Source organism: Paroedura picta, chromosome 8 (genome assembly GCF_049243985.1).
Source record: "Paroedura picta isolate Pp20150507F chromosome 8, Ppicta_v3.0, whole genome shotgun sequence".
Lineage (NCBI taxonomy): Eukaryota > Metazoa > Chordata > Lepidosauria > Squamata > Gekkonidae > Paroedura > Paroedura picta.
The window spans coordinates 94,851,719-94,867,728 of record NC_135376.1 but is presented as its reverse complement, the minus strand read 5'-3'; the positions used below and the strand labels follow the sequence as shown (position 1 = coordinate 94,867,728).

Here is a 16,010-nt window from a genome sequence, read left to right as displayed (position 1 = left end):
GAGGGTCGGACACGACTGAACGGATAACATCATCATCATCATTTAGCCAGCAAACTAGAACAAAATCTGGTGGTTGTATTTGTCTCTCTCTGTGTACAAAACTACATTTCCTTTTAGATTTTCAGACCCTGAAAATAGCAGAACTGCTTTGGGGGCACTTGTGAGTAGGGTTGAGCGCTTCGGCGTCTGAAGCAGCCGTTCCCACCTGAAGCAGCCGGCGCCTCGGTGTGTGGGGGGGAAGGGGGGGCACAAGCAGCTATTTCTGTGTGGTTTGACATTTCTTGAATTGCTAGCTCTCTGGAGTCTGGAACAAGAAATTTAGTGTTACTATTGTGGTCGAAGAAGATGGATTCAGGTGTGTAGCTGTGTTGGTCTGAAGCAGCAGAACAAAATGTGAGTCCAGTGGCACCTTTAAGACCAGCCAAGTTTAATTTCAGATGTAAGCTTTTGTGTGCAAGCACACTTCTTCAGATCCAAGTATAAGATATAAGTATATCTGCAGTGTGCCTGCACATGAAAGCTTATATTATCTGTAAACCGCTCTGCGGGAGCAGTAGTAATAAAAGGCTAAGGGCAATGTGGGAGGAGAAAGGGGCGGGATGCGTCTGGGATAAAAACTCGGGCCAATCCGAGTGTCAGTCCAGGAGATGAGGGGGCCATGGGAAGAGCCTTCCTACCGGAAATCGAGCAGGGCCGCTGTGTCGAAGACTGCTCCTGTCAGCCAGAGAGGTGAGGGGGCCGGGAGAAGAGCCTTCGCCGCTGGGAAAGGAGCAGGGACACCGCGTCGAAGACATGGCGGCCCTGCTCCTTCCCCGGCGGCGAAGCCAGGGGGGAGGGGGGGAAGGCTTACGCGTGGAGAAAGGAGCAGGCTGCCGCGTCAGAGACATGGCGGGCCAGGCCCTCGGGGGGGGGGGTGGGGGTGGAAAAGGCTTCGTCCTGGGGAAGGTAGGAGGCCTGCTGTGTCAGAGATGCGACAGGCCTACTCCTTTCCCCAGGATGAAGCTGCGGCCTCTGGGGGGAAAGGCTTCCCGGGAGGAAGCCAGGGCTCTCCCGCTCCCAGCCCCCAACCGCCTGCCCGCTAGCGCCCGCTGTATTGGGCCTACAGCAGGCCTTAAATCTAGTCTTGAATAAAATGTTTTTGGTCTTCAAGGTCCCAGTGGACTCAAACCCGGTTCTGCTGCTTCGCACCCACACAGAGACCCACCTGAATCTATTGTGATCTAGTTAGCTGAACATTTGTATTTCCTTTAAAACAGGCGTAGTCAGCCTGTGGTCCTCCGATGCCCATGAACTACAATTCCCATGAGCCCCTGCCAGCAAACGCAGGCAGGGGCTCATGGGAATTGTAGTCCATGGACATCTGGAGGACCACAGATTGACTACCCCTGCTTTAAAAGACATTTCTTATTGGCCATTTCTATGGCAAGGGACACGGCTAAATATTTAGCTGACCGAGCAGTCTTTGACTTGGCCAGGATACGTGTTTCATTTGGATTCAAAGAGCGATTACTTGACAAGGCTAGTTTGGAAGGGTAGGCTGAGGCAGCAGATTTCACTGGCAATCTCTCATTAACCTCCATGGCCGTGAAGTGTAGGCATCCTACGGGAGGTGATGCCAACTTGCAAAGCAGTTACCAAAATGGGTTATTTTGTGGCCATGTGGTCAAGCACCAATGCCCGTGTCAGTGAGAACTTGGCTGGCCACGAGCAGGATTTGAATGGAGTGTATTGCTGTGGGGACACTCGGGTCTATGAATGTATAGATGCAGAGGATGTGAGTTGTTAGATCCGTGGCTTCAAGGGAGCCAGGACACAGGGAGTTCATTTCAGCTCTTTACTGTCACCCTAGCACAGGGGTAGTCAGACTGCGGCCCTCCAGATGTCCATGGACTACAATTCCCATGAGCCCCTGCCAGTGGCAGGGGCTCATGGGAATTGTAGTCCATGGACATCTGGAGGGCCGCAGTTTGACTACTCCTGACCTAGCACGATGGTACAAGAATCAAAACTGAACCGACCCCCCCTCGAAACCCCCCCCAACATATATATACAGGCAGACAATAGATCTTCCCGCCAGTGTGTGTGTGATCGGTCGGTTTCCGTTTAAACCAAGTGGATCCGGCAGATGGGGTCTAGCCGCCCATTGGCTAATTGTGCTGCAGGATTACGATCCTGCCTTCGACCTCAAGCTCGGTCCTCAGCAGGAGTTACTGACACAGGATTAGTCATGTTTGGAAACGGGTCATTTTGTGAAATAATTTTGTGTCCCTCAGCCACTAAATTAAATGTGGATTTGGGGCAGGAAAATGACTGGAGCTTTAATATGACAGTTCTCTTATGCAACATCCTCGAGAATCTTAATTGTTTCCCAAAACGGCTATCACTAGGGTTGTGCGTGGCGGCATCTGAATCAGCCGTTCCAGGCGAGGAGTGGGAGCCAGTGCCTAACTTTGCGCACACACGTAAGTGTGGAGCTCCGTGCCTGTGTGTGTGCACGCCGGATTATGCGCCCGCGCCCCCCCCCCTCCCGTGGCTCTGGCTGTGTCAGCCTAGAACGGTCGATTCGGCCACGGCCGCACACAGCCCTAGCTAGTGCTGTTCCTGAGTCGTGGTGAAATCTGGAAATGCTAGGTCTTAAATCAAGAAACGGCCTGGAAATCTTTGAGCAGCATGAGGGTGGCCAGAAGTGTGACCATGGGGCTGTGCTTCTCTTCTTCAATTAGGTATGGCAAAGATAATCCGTAAACTAGTCCAGACAAACTAGGGGGGTCCAGGAAGGAAAACACTCTGGACCCTCCCCAGTCTGTCTTTAGCTTACGGAGTCCTTTCCCCCCTTGCATAACCGGAGTTCGGAGGTGTGATGACATCTCAACGCCTGGGCTGTTGGCAGCTGTTGCGATCCTTCCGTTGAGGAGCCGCTGATAACGGCCACTTGAACTGTTTTTTTGAAAACCACATTTGCTCCCTACATTTCCAAATTGGACCTGAGTTACTCTCAGTTACTCAAGAGCCCAGGTGCTGTTATTGCAGCTTTTTCTCTTGGGAGGAAAATATTTGGGGAAGAACCTAGAGGAGTGATCCGTGTAGCTTTGGAGGACACATGTGGTTCTTCAGAGCATTGTTCCCCCCCACACATGGCACCAGCCCAGGTTTCAGGAAAGTGGGCAAGGCTGATGAGGCTTGCAGGTTGGCAGGTGGCTCCCCCTTAAAACAGCCACCGCTGGGTATGCTGGAAGATGGATGCTCTGCGTACCTCTTTGAGAGCGTGGACTTTGTGCTGGGAATGGAAATAAAGGGTCTGTCCTCTCAAACTGGCAGCACAGATAAGCCTGGCCTGGCATGGCGGCATTCTAATTGGCAACATCACCTCCCTCGCTCACCTGGAAGTGACGTCATGTTGCCGGGGATGTGGGATGCTCTGGTATTTGGGCCGAAAATCTATGGTAAAGATTCTTTTACTGTAGAGTTTTTGCCCAGGTACCAGAGAGACCCACATCACAGGCAATGTGGTGATGTCATTTCCAGTATGTGCTGAAACTGGATTAATACGTTTTGAGACCTGGGGGAAAAATGAGATGGTGCTAAGTGGAGTGACACCCGTCTCTGTCTGTTGAAATCAGTCAGCTTGGAAGCTGGTAACTCTTGAAATGAATTTGTTTCCTCGGCATTGTTTAGTCTGAAGCTGCCTTGTGGAGGGTCACCCGGTCTTACCTTCCCTGTCTTCTGACGGAGGCTGCATACCGCAGAGATATAATTTAGTACGGGATGTGCTGGTTGATAAATCTTGTTCCTTTTTTCCGTCAGCTCCTCTCTTCTGAGAAACGCTTCTGAATTCAGCGCCAAATAATTATTTTAAGTATCGGTGTCCATAATTCATCATGGGAAACTATAAAGAAAGGGTCCTCTTAAGAAATGAAAGTCCAGGGAAACACTCGAATCACCATCTGTTTTTTAATTCTACTCCCCTGGATAATTGCAGACGTCCTTTTCAGTTCTTGGGGGCACGATGGTTAGCTTCCCAACAGCACTAGTAATAGAATACTTCACACTGTGGATTAGGTGGCTTGAGTCTATTTATAGGGTAGCCCAGGATGAAGCCAAGTGTGTGGGCCGAAATGAAGCGAAGCTGGGCCACGATGAAGGAGCCATCCGCGCTGCCAGGCTTGCAAGCACAAGCAGAAGTTAGAGGCAGGTCTAAGTGGTCATCAGCATACCCACTTCCAACCTCCATTGTGCATCCCCAAGGCCTGCTCATTAAGACAGCAAGAGAGAGGACTTCTGGGCACCCTGCCTGAGCACATAAACACAACCCATTCCCATAAGACGACAGCCTTGTCCACAGCGGGCTGAGCGCCTGTTCCAGAAGCCTTGAAATGCCCTGTAGTAATGCACGTAGCACTGTCAGGTAATGCTTTAGGGCAGGGGTAGTCAAACTGCGGCCCTCCAGATGTCCATGGACTACAATTCCCACGAGCCCCTGCCAGCGAATGCTGGCAGGGGCTTGTGGGAATTGTAGTCCATGGACATCTGGAGGGCCACAAATCTGGAGGGAATTGTAGTCTGTGGACATCTGGAGGGCCACAAATCTAGAGGGCCACAAAAGACTACCCCTGATTTAGGGTATATATACCTGAGGCCTCACTTATCTAATGGAGAACAAGATGCTGGAAGCCACTGAGGGATCTGGAAATCATCCCTACTGCTTCCAAAATCTTCCCCTCCCAGGAGCTTGATGAGATTGAACCCCCCACACCTTTTTCATTTTAATTGAGACTCAGCATTCCATCTGAATCATATTTGGTCTTCAACTTATTTTGAAAAGTCATTGTTTTCTTCAGAAGCCCCCAAAGTAGGACAAGACCCCATTCTTTGGGGTACTGTGCATTGGCCCAAAGAGGCCAACCAGTTTACTATTAGGTCAGGATTCAACCAATTCCAGGGTGTTACGGTCCCTAGTAATTTGCTGGCAGGGGCTCATGGGAATTGTAGTCCATGAACATCTGGAGGACCACAGGTTGACTACCCCTGGTCTAAAGTGCCGTGTCCCCATAGGAGTTTGAAGGCAAAAGACATTCAGAGGTGGTTTTCCGTTGCCTTTCTCTGTGTAGCAGCGCTGGACTTCCTTGGTGGCCTCCCATCCAAATGCTACCCAGGGATGACCCCTGCTTAGCTTTTGAGATCTGATGAAATTGGGTGTGGTTGAGCCATGCTCCAGATTCATGTATATGCTGCAACACTAATAACTCTTTAAAAAACGATACGAAACTCTGAAGAATTCAGGATTAGGTTTTGTGGAAGCAATCATTAGAAAGCTTGGCCATTAAGAGGTAACCTCTGAAGACTGAGAAGGTATGTTTTGGGGCTGTCTCGAAAATCCAAGGAAAACTTGCCAAGACCATCATTTAAAGATGATACGATCAGATGCCAGCATTGAGTACCTAATCCACTGGTCACACGGAAAGGTAGATGAAGAGGACCTTATTCATTAAGCCCATAACTAGAGATGAGGTTGCTCATGAAGAATTCCAGGCTCAAAACTTTTCCCTGAACAAATTCCCCTTTTTGTTCTTTCCAGCCAGGCAAAGATTCAAAAGTCTGGATTTGAGCAGCATGTACAAAATCGTTGCAAATACAATAGTGCTTGTTCAGTTAAAGATCTGCCACAGTGGATTTCCCAGTGTATTCATCAAGGAAATAAATGGGAAGGAAATAATATACCTCTTTCAGCGAGAGGGTTCTGAAGCAGGCTGAAGGGAAACAAAAGCTGCTTTTGAGGCCTAAATAGACGCTTCTCCTCCTTCAAACAACAATCTCGTCATTGACTGTCCAACAAAAAGGATGTGGACAAAATTCAGAGGGGGCAGAGGGGGGATGATGAGGATGGGGACCAAGCCCTCTGAGGAAAGGCTGAGGAACTTGCAAATCTTCAGCCTGGAGAAGAGGAGGCTGAGAGAGGACAGAATTGCTCTCATTAAGTATTTGAAAGGTGGTCACTTGGAGGAGGGCAGGGAGCAATTCCTGTTAGCAGCAGAGGAGAGGACCCCTGGTAATGGGCTTTAAACTATGTGTAGAACGGTGCCAGCTAGGTATCAAGCAAAAAAAATGGTCCCATCCAGAGTAGTTCAGCAATGCAGGGGTAGTCAACCTGTGGTCCTCCAGATGTTCATGAACTACAATTCCCATGAGCTCCTGCCAGCGTTTGCTGGCAGGGGCTCATGGGAATTGTAGTTCATGAACATCAGGAGGACCACAGGTTGACTACCCCTGCAGCAGTGGAATGGGCTGCCTCAAGAGGTGGGGAGCTCCCACTTGCTGACCTTCAAGCAGCAGCTGGACAGATATTTCTCATGGATGCTTTAAGCTGATCCTTCATTGAGCAGGGGGTGGGACTAGATGGCCCGTATGGCTCCCTCCAACTTCCGTGAAAGTACCAACATTTTACTCCAGGGCCACTGAATACTGCTGGGCTGTATCATGGGTGTCGGAGTTACTTAAAACAAAATCCAGGTGCATATCTTCTGCCCCTTCACCTTCCTCGTTTATCAACATTTGCTTCAATTAACTTATAGAAGAAGCAGCGTCTGTGAAGAAAGATTGAAAATATATGCATTTCAATGACTAAGCTTAATGAACAAAATAATTATTATAAAACCTTTTAATAGGCAATTGGGGTGAGTTTCTCCAGAGCATTTGGCCAGCCTGCTGCTGCTTGGGATTTTAAAAAGCAGCGTCATGAACTTATTCTGTGAAAGTCAGTAAACTGATTGCAAGTATTGATCTTCTCAAAAGGATTAGAGCTGCAGATTAGCACAGTCAAGCCCAATCAACATCTGCTTAGGGTAGGACTTGACCTACTAAGCATCTTAATCTGTCAATAAAATTCTCCGATAGATACTGAAGGCGGGGGCTGGCTTTGAGCACTGACTCTTTTGCAGTCTGCAGTCTGGCTAATATTTTAAGGCCAGGATGAATGTTTCTTGCTGGCATTCATGTGGGAATTGTTCAGGCCCTGCCCTATACAGTTGGACCGTTGTTCCTTTGGTGACGTGTAGCAAAGTGGTTTCGGGCAAAGGTCCTTCGCAGTTCTAGACATTTGAAATCCGCTAAGTGGAAATGCCAGGGATTTAACATGGAGCTTTCTCCTTGTGCTCTGCTTGGCCTCTGTGACCCAGAAAAAGGTTGCAGCGGGGTTATTGGGAGAGCAGGCATATCCCTCCCATTCTGCAGTCACTCCTTTGGCTGCCCGTTAATTATGGACTCCACATACAAAAAGCCCTTCATGGCCTTGGTCCTTCTTATCTGTGAACGCCTCACCCTCTTTGCCTCTCCATGACAGTTGTGCTCATGCCAGCCAGGCTGTCTGCAGGTACCATCCTCCAATTGGGAAAATTTTATAACCATCCTTACTCGTACATTCTTTCTTGTTGACCCCACCTAATGGAATGGCCTCCCTGATGAGGTTAGGAATAGGATGGACACAAACTGGTTTGTGGTTCGTTCCCACGTAAACCCCAGTGAGAGGGACTACAGTTCTTTTAAAGGGAGTTTAAAGACAGCCTGAAAAACAGCTGAGTGGCAGGGTGCAGCTTTATTCCTACTGCACGACTGTTCTGAGCTGACTTGCACTGCCCCTTTAAAGTTTAAAGGAACTGCACAAGACAGTTTGAAACAGCTGAGTGGTGGGGAGCAGCTCCCTGTCAAGTAGCTATTAGTGCAGGGAACAGAAATCAGGGCTTTAAAGGGACATTTGGAGTCCCTTTAAACCCTTGCTTTGTGCTCCATTTACGAACCTCCACAAACTACTAAAAAGTTCATGGAAGTTCATCATGGTAGACATATCATGAACTTTTGCTTGCGATCCATAAACAGCAACCTTGGTGACAAACTTTGCTTCATGGTTCAGTTAGGAAGGCTCCCATTTTTCTGGCTTTCCACAAGTTGTGCAAAACAGAATTATTCAAGGGGCTTTTTCACAGCTAAATAAGACTGTACTATAATGAAATGTTCCGAAAGTTGCCTTGGAAAAGGCACAGGGACCTGAGTTCTACCCCACTGTATTGTCACCGATTCCTGTAGCATGTTAGAATCATAGATTAATAGAGTTGGAAGGGACCTCCTGGGTCATCTAGTCCAACCCCCTGCACTATGCAGGACACTCACAACCCTATTGCTCATCCACTCTAACCTGCCACCCCCTTGAACCTTCACAGAATCAGCCTCTCCGTCAGATGGCTATCCAGCCTCTGTTTAAACATTTCCAAAGATGGAGAACCCACCACCTCCCGAGGAAGCCTGTTCCACTGAGAAATTGTTCTGTCAGGAACTTCTTCCTGATGTTTAGATGGAATTTCTTTTGAATTAATTTCATCCTATTGGTTCTGGTCCGTTCTTCCGGGGCAAGAGAGAACAACTCTGCTCTATCCTCAATATGGCAGCCTTTTAAATACTTGAAAATGGTTATCAAATCCCCTTTCAGTTGTCTCCTCTCCAGGCTAAACAGACCAAGCTCCCTCCAACCTTTCTGTAATTGTTGTAATTCTTCTACTAGAAGATAAGTAAGTTGTTCCATACTAGTTGGTTTCTACGCCATTTAATGTATCATGTTGAAAACCTCATTCTTTGTTTTAGCTTGGTTAGAGATTTCTGTTTTCGGATTTTCACATTGTGTTGTTCACTGGATGTCCCATCCTGCTTGACTGCATTTGACTGTAATTCGCCTCAAGGCTCCGTGAGACAAATAACCAAATCGTAGTCGAAATCCACAGTTATGTCTGCAATTTGTTATGTTCCTTCCTCTTTCATTTCTTGGTAACGGACCTTCCTGAGTAACGACCTGAAACCTGCCCTCTTCTTCCCGTTGTCATAATTCACGAAGTAGCAGCCTGTCACGGAGTTTTAAATGGGTGACTGAATCGGTTCCTCTTGTGTATTGCCCCTAAGGTTACTACCGCACCGAGAGAGACAAAGGGACCCAGTATGAGTTGTTCTACAAGAAGGCAGAGGAGATGGAGTACCGGCATGTCACCCTCTTCCGCCCCTTCGGGCCCCTCATGAAAGTCAAGAGCGAAACGGTGGACATTTCGAGGTCCATAATCAACGTTATTGTTCCCCTTGCTGGAAGGACAGAAGTTTTTGCCCAGTTCATGCAGAATTTCAAGTAAGTGCCTTGCAAACTACACCCAAAGCCACCAAATGTAATTTTTCTACTAGAAGATAAGTAAGGTGTGCATCTTCTAGGGTGCCGACTAGTCTGGGCCTGCATATCTACAGGACTGCCTTTCCCAGTATGCCCCCGGATAATGCCACAGTCTGCCGTTACAAATTTGCTTGTGATTCCTTGCCCCGGAGAGCCCTTGCTGGCCTCGAGTAGAGCAACGGTCTTTTTGGCCCTGGCTCCTGCCTGGGAGATCTGGGCCCTGACCGAGCTTGTGAAGTTCCACACGGCCTGTTAAACGGTGTTCTTCCGCCAGGCCCATGGTTGAGGCCAGGATAAAACCACCACCTATTGGCCTCCTTCCACCTCCCCCATTTCAAAATCTCCAGGCACATGGAACAGCCTCCCACCATAGGCCTGGAGTAACTGTGTCTAGAATGTCAACGGAGCCATGGGAAGGGAATAGCAAGGCACAGTTTTAAACTCTAATGTTTTTTAAAGGTTTCTTGATGTTACTATTAAACTTACTTAAGCTGCCCCTGGCCTTTTGGCAGGGAGGAGCAGCCTGTAAAACAAAATATAATGACAACGACAACAATAATAAAACACCAGCTTTTCCCAGCTTCTTTTGTAGAGTAATATCTGAGTTTAAAATGTGTGCAGCATCATTTGCCTGGCCCGGATGCTCCAGCCCTTATGGATTGTAATCCTGACTGTCCATTGAATCGCAGAAGTGGAAGTTCCCCTTTCTTAATCCAGTGGTAGCCAAGAGAAGCCTGAATTGCAACTATTCCATTCATTTGAAAGAGACTTCATCTCCGTATTGCTGTAATTCAAGACAGACACCGCACTAACCTCATGATTAATTTAGATTGGTTTCTGAATTGGAGCACCTTCCCTATGAGGAAATGCTCAAGGGTCCAGGACTTTTCAGTTGAGAAAAGAGAAGACTGGGGTGGGCGGGGGGTGTGTGTGTTTGTTGGTGGGGGTGATAGAAGTTTATAAAATTAGACACGGAATGGAGAGAGTTTACAAAGAACTTTTTCTCCCTCTCCCAGAATGCTGGAACTGGGGGGGAATCCAATGAAGCAGATGGGCAGTAAATTCAGGGCAGACAAGAGGAAATACTACTCTAAACAGAGAGTGATTAAAACATGGAATCTGCTGCCAGATTATGTAGTGATGGCCATGGGAACAAGCAGCTTTAAAAGAGGGTGAGAGAGATCCATGGAGGAAAAGTCTGTCACTGGCCACCAGACATGGTGACTGAGGGGAACCTCACCGTTCAGCAGTACGAATCCTCCGGAGCCTCCGGGGAGGGCAGTATATAAGTATGATAAATAAATAAAATAAAATAAATAAATCCCAGAGCCAGAAGGCAACATATCTCAGCCTCTCTGCCCTGTTGTTGGCCGTCCAGAAGAACTGGTTGGCCACTGTGTGAAATAGGATCCTGGACTAGATGGACTATAGTTCCTTATTTATTTATTAAATTTCTACTGCACCCTTCCCCAAGGGCTCAGGATGGTTTACAACAGTGGTCCCCAACCTTTTTGAGGCTGGGGACCGGCAGGGCAACTGCCCGCCTGCGCATGCCGCGCCCGCGCATTGCGCATGCGCGCTGGGCCGCGCATGCGCCATGCACAGCTGAAAATTGCACATGCGCAGCACTTTTGTGCATGCGCAAAAGGGCAGCGCATGCGCGGGCACGGCCCTGATTCCCTCTCCCCCCCCTCCCGCAGTAAGAAGCTTTCTGGGCCGCAAGCTTGCGGCCTTGAAAGTTTTTTACTGCGGGGCAGGGAGAGGGAGCCTCGGCCCGGCGCCATGGCCTTCGCAGCCCGCGGGTTGGGGACCACTGGTTTATAACACTCAAAATACATATAATTAATATAATAGTTTAATATAATTCAGTTAAAATCACTAAAATCAACATAAACTGCTTGGAGCATTCCGCCCTTTCTCCGAATGTGCATGTGTGGGGGGGGGGGGATAAGGTGCCATGTGAGGTTTTCCTATGGAGGCTAGATGCTACTGATATGTCCATCAGTATGTGTGGAAATGTGCAAAGGGAAGCCAGTTTGCATGGGTGCTCTGTGGGCCTCCACCATAGGCCAGGCGGGACTGCTCTGTCTTGCAGGCTCCGCAGAATTCCTTGAAGCCACCCAGATTCCTGTGGGTGAGCCAGCAGGGCTCCTCTTCTGCTCTTAAATGTGTTTGGAAGCTGTAGGGTTCTCTCTGTGTGGCTTGCTATTGCCTCCTCTAACCAAACCCCTCTTGTTAGGTTGCTACAGTAATGGAACCCTGATGATGTCGCTTTGCTTTCGTAGGGAAGTGTGCATTAATCAGGACAAGCGGATTCACCTCACTGTAGTATATTTTGGCCAAGAAGGGCTTTCCGAAGTGAAGAGCATCTTAGAGTCGGTTGCTAGGTGAGTTGAGAACCTCAAACCTGGTTATTTTTAAAAGCTTAGCATGACTGTGTATGCGTGTGCCCGCAATTAACGGCTTGGTTTTCCTTAGCAGGCTGGGAGGAGAAATTGGTGTTTTGCTATAATGGTCTTCCCAGGTAAACGGAGAAAGTCGTAGTACCTGGAAGTGGGAAAGGGTGTACAGGGTTGAGAAAATGCGGAGTTTCAAATGGCCATAGAGATGTCAGATATTCTCACAAACGTTTTACTGAGCTAGCAACAAAGACCAACATTCTCTTTCGAGTGGTTGACTTTGGGGTTGGGCGGTTCGGCGTCCAAAGCGTCCGCTTGCACTCGAAGCAGCCAGCGCCACGGCGCTGGCTGCTTCGGGTGCAAGCGGACGCTTTGGACGCCGAACATCCTAACTCTACTTGACCTATCAGGCTTAGGCCTCTAATTCTCCGTACACTTCACTGAGAGACAGAGGGCTGTTTTATAGTGTCCATGTGGGCCGCAGTTTTCCAGCCTCTGCTGTTTGCATTCTTCAGAACCAATGTGTCACAGTCACCTTGGACGTGCATCGATTTTTGTTCACAGGTTCAGTTTAAGATTCTGTAAGTGAGGCAACCTTGGCGGAATTTAAGGGGCAAAACTGGTGTGGAAGCATAATGAGGAACAGACTACTAAATATTGGAAGACATTCACATATCAAAACACATCTAAGCTGCCACAGAAGGCGGAGCCAGCCACAAAATGGCTGCTGCAGCAGAACTTCAGTGCCGTGACAAAGAACCTCATGCTGTGGTGGCAGCTGCTGTTGAAGTGATGTTTTGAAAAATATTCTCCAGTGGTCAAACCTCCTGTGGTTCATCAAAAGTCTTCGTGGGCAAAAGCATTACTCGGCTCTGCCCGCTTTCTAAAAATGCTTGGCGGGTGCCAGAGAAAACTGTCGGTGGGCACCATGTTGGAGACACCTGCTATGGAGAGTTCCAAAACTGGTCCCCTACTGAAGGGAACATTCCGACCCTCCAATGCCCTCGTTTTGCAAACAGTTCATGGGGCTCGGCCCATGTTTTGGTCTTGTGCACACCAGCCCTCCTTGACTAGGGCTCCTGATCACAGGGGCTGGAAATGAGCAAACAGCAGGTGACGCAAGCTTGTTCCCTGGAAGCTGCTTCCAGCCAGAGAGCAGCAGCCTCTGAAGTCCTCTGCCTTTTCCATCAAGGAGGGGCATCCAGGACGACGCAGCTGGGCACGGCTCTCCCAGCTTTCGTCCATTCTTCAGTTGCGCTGTTATTTTTTAAGGCTCATTGCAGATGCTTCGGTTCCTTGGGGACAACAAGCTGTGCAACCTAGGAGTTTATCGAATTAAGTTCCCTTTTAACAGGTGCCCCACGTAGAAAGCCAAAGACTTTGCGTCCCGTCCCCCCTTCAGTTTTTCCTTCTGCTTATGGTAAAGAGGCAAAAACGCAGTCCTCCTGGGATTATGTAAATAGATGTAGTGCTTCAAGGAGAAAATGTGTGTTTGTGTTTCACAGCATTCAGGGGAAAAGCCGAGGAATAGAAGAGGAACAGAATTTTTTGAAAAAAATTTCCTGTAGGGAGCTGTGCTTTCTGTATGTGAATCTTGAAGGATTCTGAGAGATCTGTCCTTGGCTCTTAACTTCTGGATGTCCCTTCTGGCTAGAAACAGGCTTAGAGGCTGAAAAAGCGTTTCTGGCACCCTCATTCATTCATTCATTCATTCATTCATTCATTCATTCATTCATTCATTCAATTTATTTCCCGCCACTCCCTAAGTGGCTCATGGCGGGTCACAATGTCTTAAACCCCCATTAAAACTCCTAATAAAAGACTTAAAATCCAGGGGGTTGGAGAGGGAGGTCCAACGATGTTCACTTCAAAAGCCCGAGGGGGGGGGGAGTAGATGTACCTCACCGACCCCAGCCTCAACCATAGACCTGGCGGAAGAACTCCATTTTGCAGGCCCTGCAGAACGCTGGAAGGTCCCGCAGGGCCTGCAGCTTACCCGGGAGCTCATTCCACCAGGCTCATTCCACTGGTTGAGGCTAGGCACGCTTCCCTAGGGCCGGGAATGACCACTAGATTCTCACCCGCAGAGTGCAAAGCCCATCTGGAAGGAGGACTTTCCAGAGGGAAGAACAAAACTGTCCCCATTATTGGTAAGGCAGGTGGAAGCACCTGCGTCATGAGCAGGTGTCAGGCCTTGCCATTCCTTTCCCATGTGGCACTGTTTAGAACAGTGGTTCTCAACCTACCTGATGGCGTGGACCCCCTTTGGGTCGCCGAGGCCTCCACCACCCAAAGGGGGTTGTAGGATTGTGCACTCTGGCCGCTTCGGTGATCACGGAAGCTTGAGGCGCCCAGCGCCACAGTGCTGGCTGCCTTGGCCTTCCGTGATTGCCAAATCGACCAGAGCATGTAACTCTCACACCATTAGGAAGATGGCAGCGGCATGGTGGCAGCCTCGGCCGCCCCTGGGAAAACGACCGATCGACCCCCCCCCCACCGGTTGCGACCCCCAGGTTGAGAACCACTGGTTTAGAAGCTTGGAGGTGTACGGCAATGCCCGTGCCTAGCCTATGGGCTCCTTTGGAGTGCTGAAACAGTGCTGGGCACAGCCTCGAAGTGGTGGCTCCATGATGGCTGCCCCAAGAGGTGGTCACGCAACTGGTGCCACGGTTTGCCTTCAGACGGAGAGAATATACTTGGGCTGCGGTGGTTTCAGCTGCCCTGAAACATTGGCTGGAAATATTTCCACGGCCAATCAGATGCCTTGATAGGCTAAAGACCCGCCTTGCCCCACCCACTTTCTAAAAACCCTGGGGCACCAGAAAGCGTGTTGTCGAGCACCAAGGCACGTACAAGCACCACAGGGAGGTCCCCTGGCATAGGGAATGTGTTTTATCCGTAAGCAGGGGTGCCAGGTACGGTGGGAAAATGTCCCCTCATTTCTTTCTCTCCCCTCCTTTCTAGAGAGACTAACTTCCACAACTACACGCTCGTGTCCTTGAACGAAGAGTTCAATCGTGGCCGAGGGTTAGATGTTGGTGCCAGAGCCTGGGAGAAAGGCGAGGTCTTGATGTTCTTCTGCGATGTTGATATCTATTTCACAGCCGAGTTCTTAAACAGCTGCCGCTTGAATGCCGAGTCAGGTATGTTGATGTTCAGGTCCGGAATTCAGCAGGGGCATCTGCTGCCTTCCCAAAGGCAGCAGCATGGCGGGGGGATACCAGTGGCCCTCCTATACCCTTTATACCCCTTGGCTCTACCTACGCCAAGCTGCTACTTTTCAGTCCGTGGAAGATACGATACCAGTCCATGCTACCAGATACGATATTGTAATGGGAATATAGCAGTCAGAAATGACAACCATTTGGGAGGGGCTTAAGTTAGTGGTAACCATCTGTCTAAGCCAGCATTTCCCAACTGCGGTTAGGTGTAACCCTGGGATGGCGCCAGAGACCTGGAGGGGTTACTCCAGTTGGTGGGGGTGAGAGGGGGGCCTGCTATATCCTCAGGTCCTGCCCAGCGGAGCAGGTTGGCGGGCCGTTTCAGGTTTGGGGCCCAGCTCTTGCATGCCCCATTGGCCTAGTACAGGGGCAGTCAAACTGCGGCCCTCCAGATGTCCATGGACTACAATTCCCATGAGCCCCTGCCAGCGAATGCTTCTAAAACAAGGACTTGTATCTCCATTTTGTAACAATTCTAAAATTCAGAGCGGGAAGAGGGAAAGGGTTAGAGCAGGGGCTCATGGGAATTGTAGTCCATGGACACCTGGAGGGCCGCAGTTTGACTACCCCTGGCCTAGTTTTTCAATTCTGCTGGTGGGCAGAGCAGGCCACTGTGCTCCAGCCAGGGGACTCCTCTTGGGCTTTTGGTTTTTTTAAACTCTGGGTGGGCTGGAGGGAGAGAGGGGGGCCTACCCCTCTCGTGGTTGGTTGTGGGGATCATATGGGTGATGACACTTCCAGTGACATGGCACTCCTCGGGGTGTGGCTAACTGACACACTTTCAGGGTTGCCTTGAAGCCTGCAGATTTTTTCAGGGGTTCCTCTGCAGTCCAAAGATTGAATCCCTCAGAAGGTTTGCGCTGGTGGGAGGTCAGTGGGTACTATGAGCTCCAGTGGGCGGAGGGAGGCTCTGAGGAAGCCACACTCTGCTGAGGAAAGGGTTGTGCTCAGTCAAAATGCCTGGGGCAGTGTGGACTGGTGCTTCTCTGCCACCGGTTGGCTGATCCTGTCCTCCAGCCTCAGATCTGGCACGATGCCCAGGAGGATCCCCTCCCCTATATAGCTGCATTTTGTGGGCTTTTTGAGCAGCTGTCTTAGAAGGCAAGCTTATTGATCCTGTTCTCAAATGCTGATTAATAAAGAGGGAGCACTGGAATGTCTCAGTCAATAAGATTAATCTAATTCAGGGGTAGT

At 49.4% G+C, this 16,010-nt stretch overlaps 1 protein-coding gene across 1 annotated transcript in view; it reads left to right on the top strand.

The window, feature by feature from the left end:
- The window catches only part of CSGALNACT2 (chondroitin sulfate N-acetylgalactosaminyltransferase 2), a 44,980-nt gene that overhangs the window by 20,879 nt on the left and 8,091 nt on the right, over window positions 1-16,010 (top strand). Inside the window, exons 3-5 of the mRNA XM_077350865.1 lie at window positions 8,941-9,157; window positions 11,482-11,583; window positions 14,560-14,738. Of these exons, the coding sequence (XP_077206980.1) occupies window positions 8,941-9,157; window positions 11,482-11,583; window positions 14,560-14,738 (498 nt within the window). The remainder of the gene's footprint in view (window positions 1-8,940; window positions 9,158-11,481; window positions 11,584-14,559; window positions 14,739-16,010) is intronic.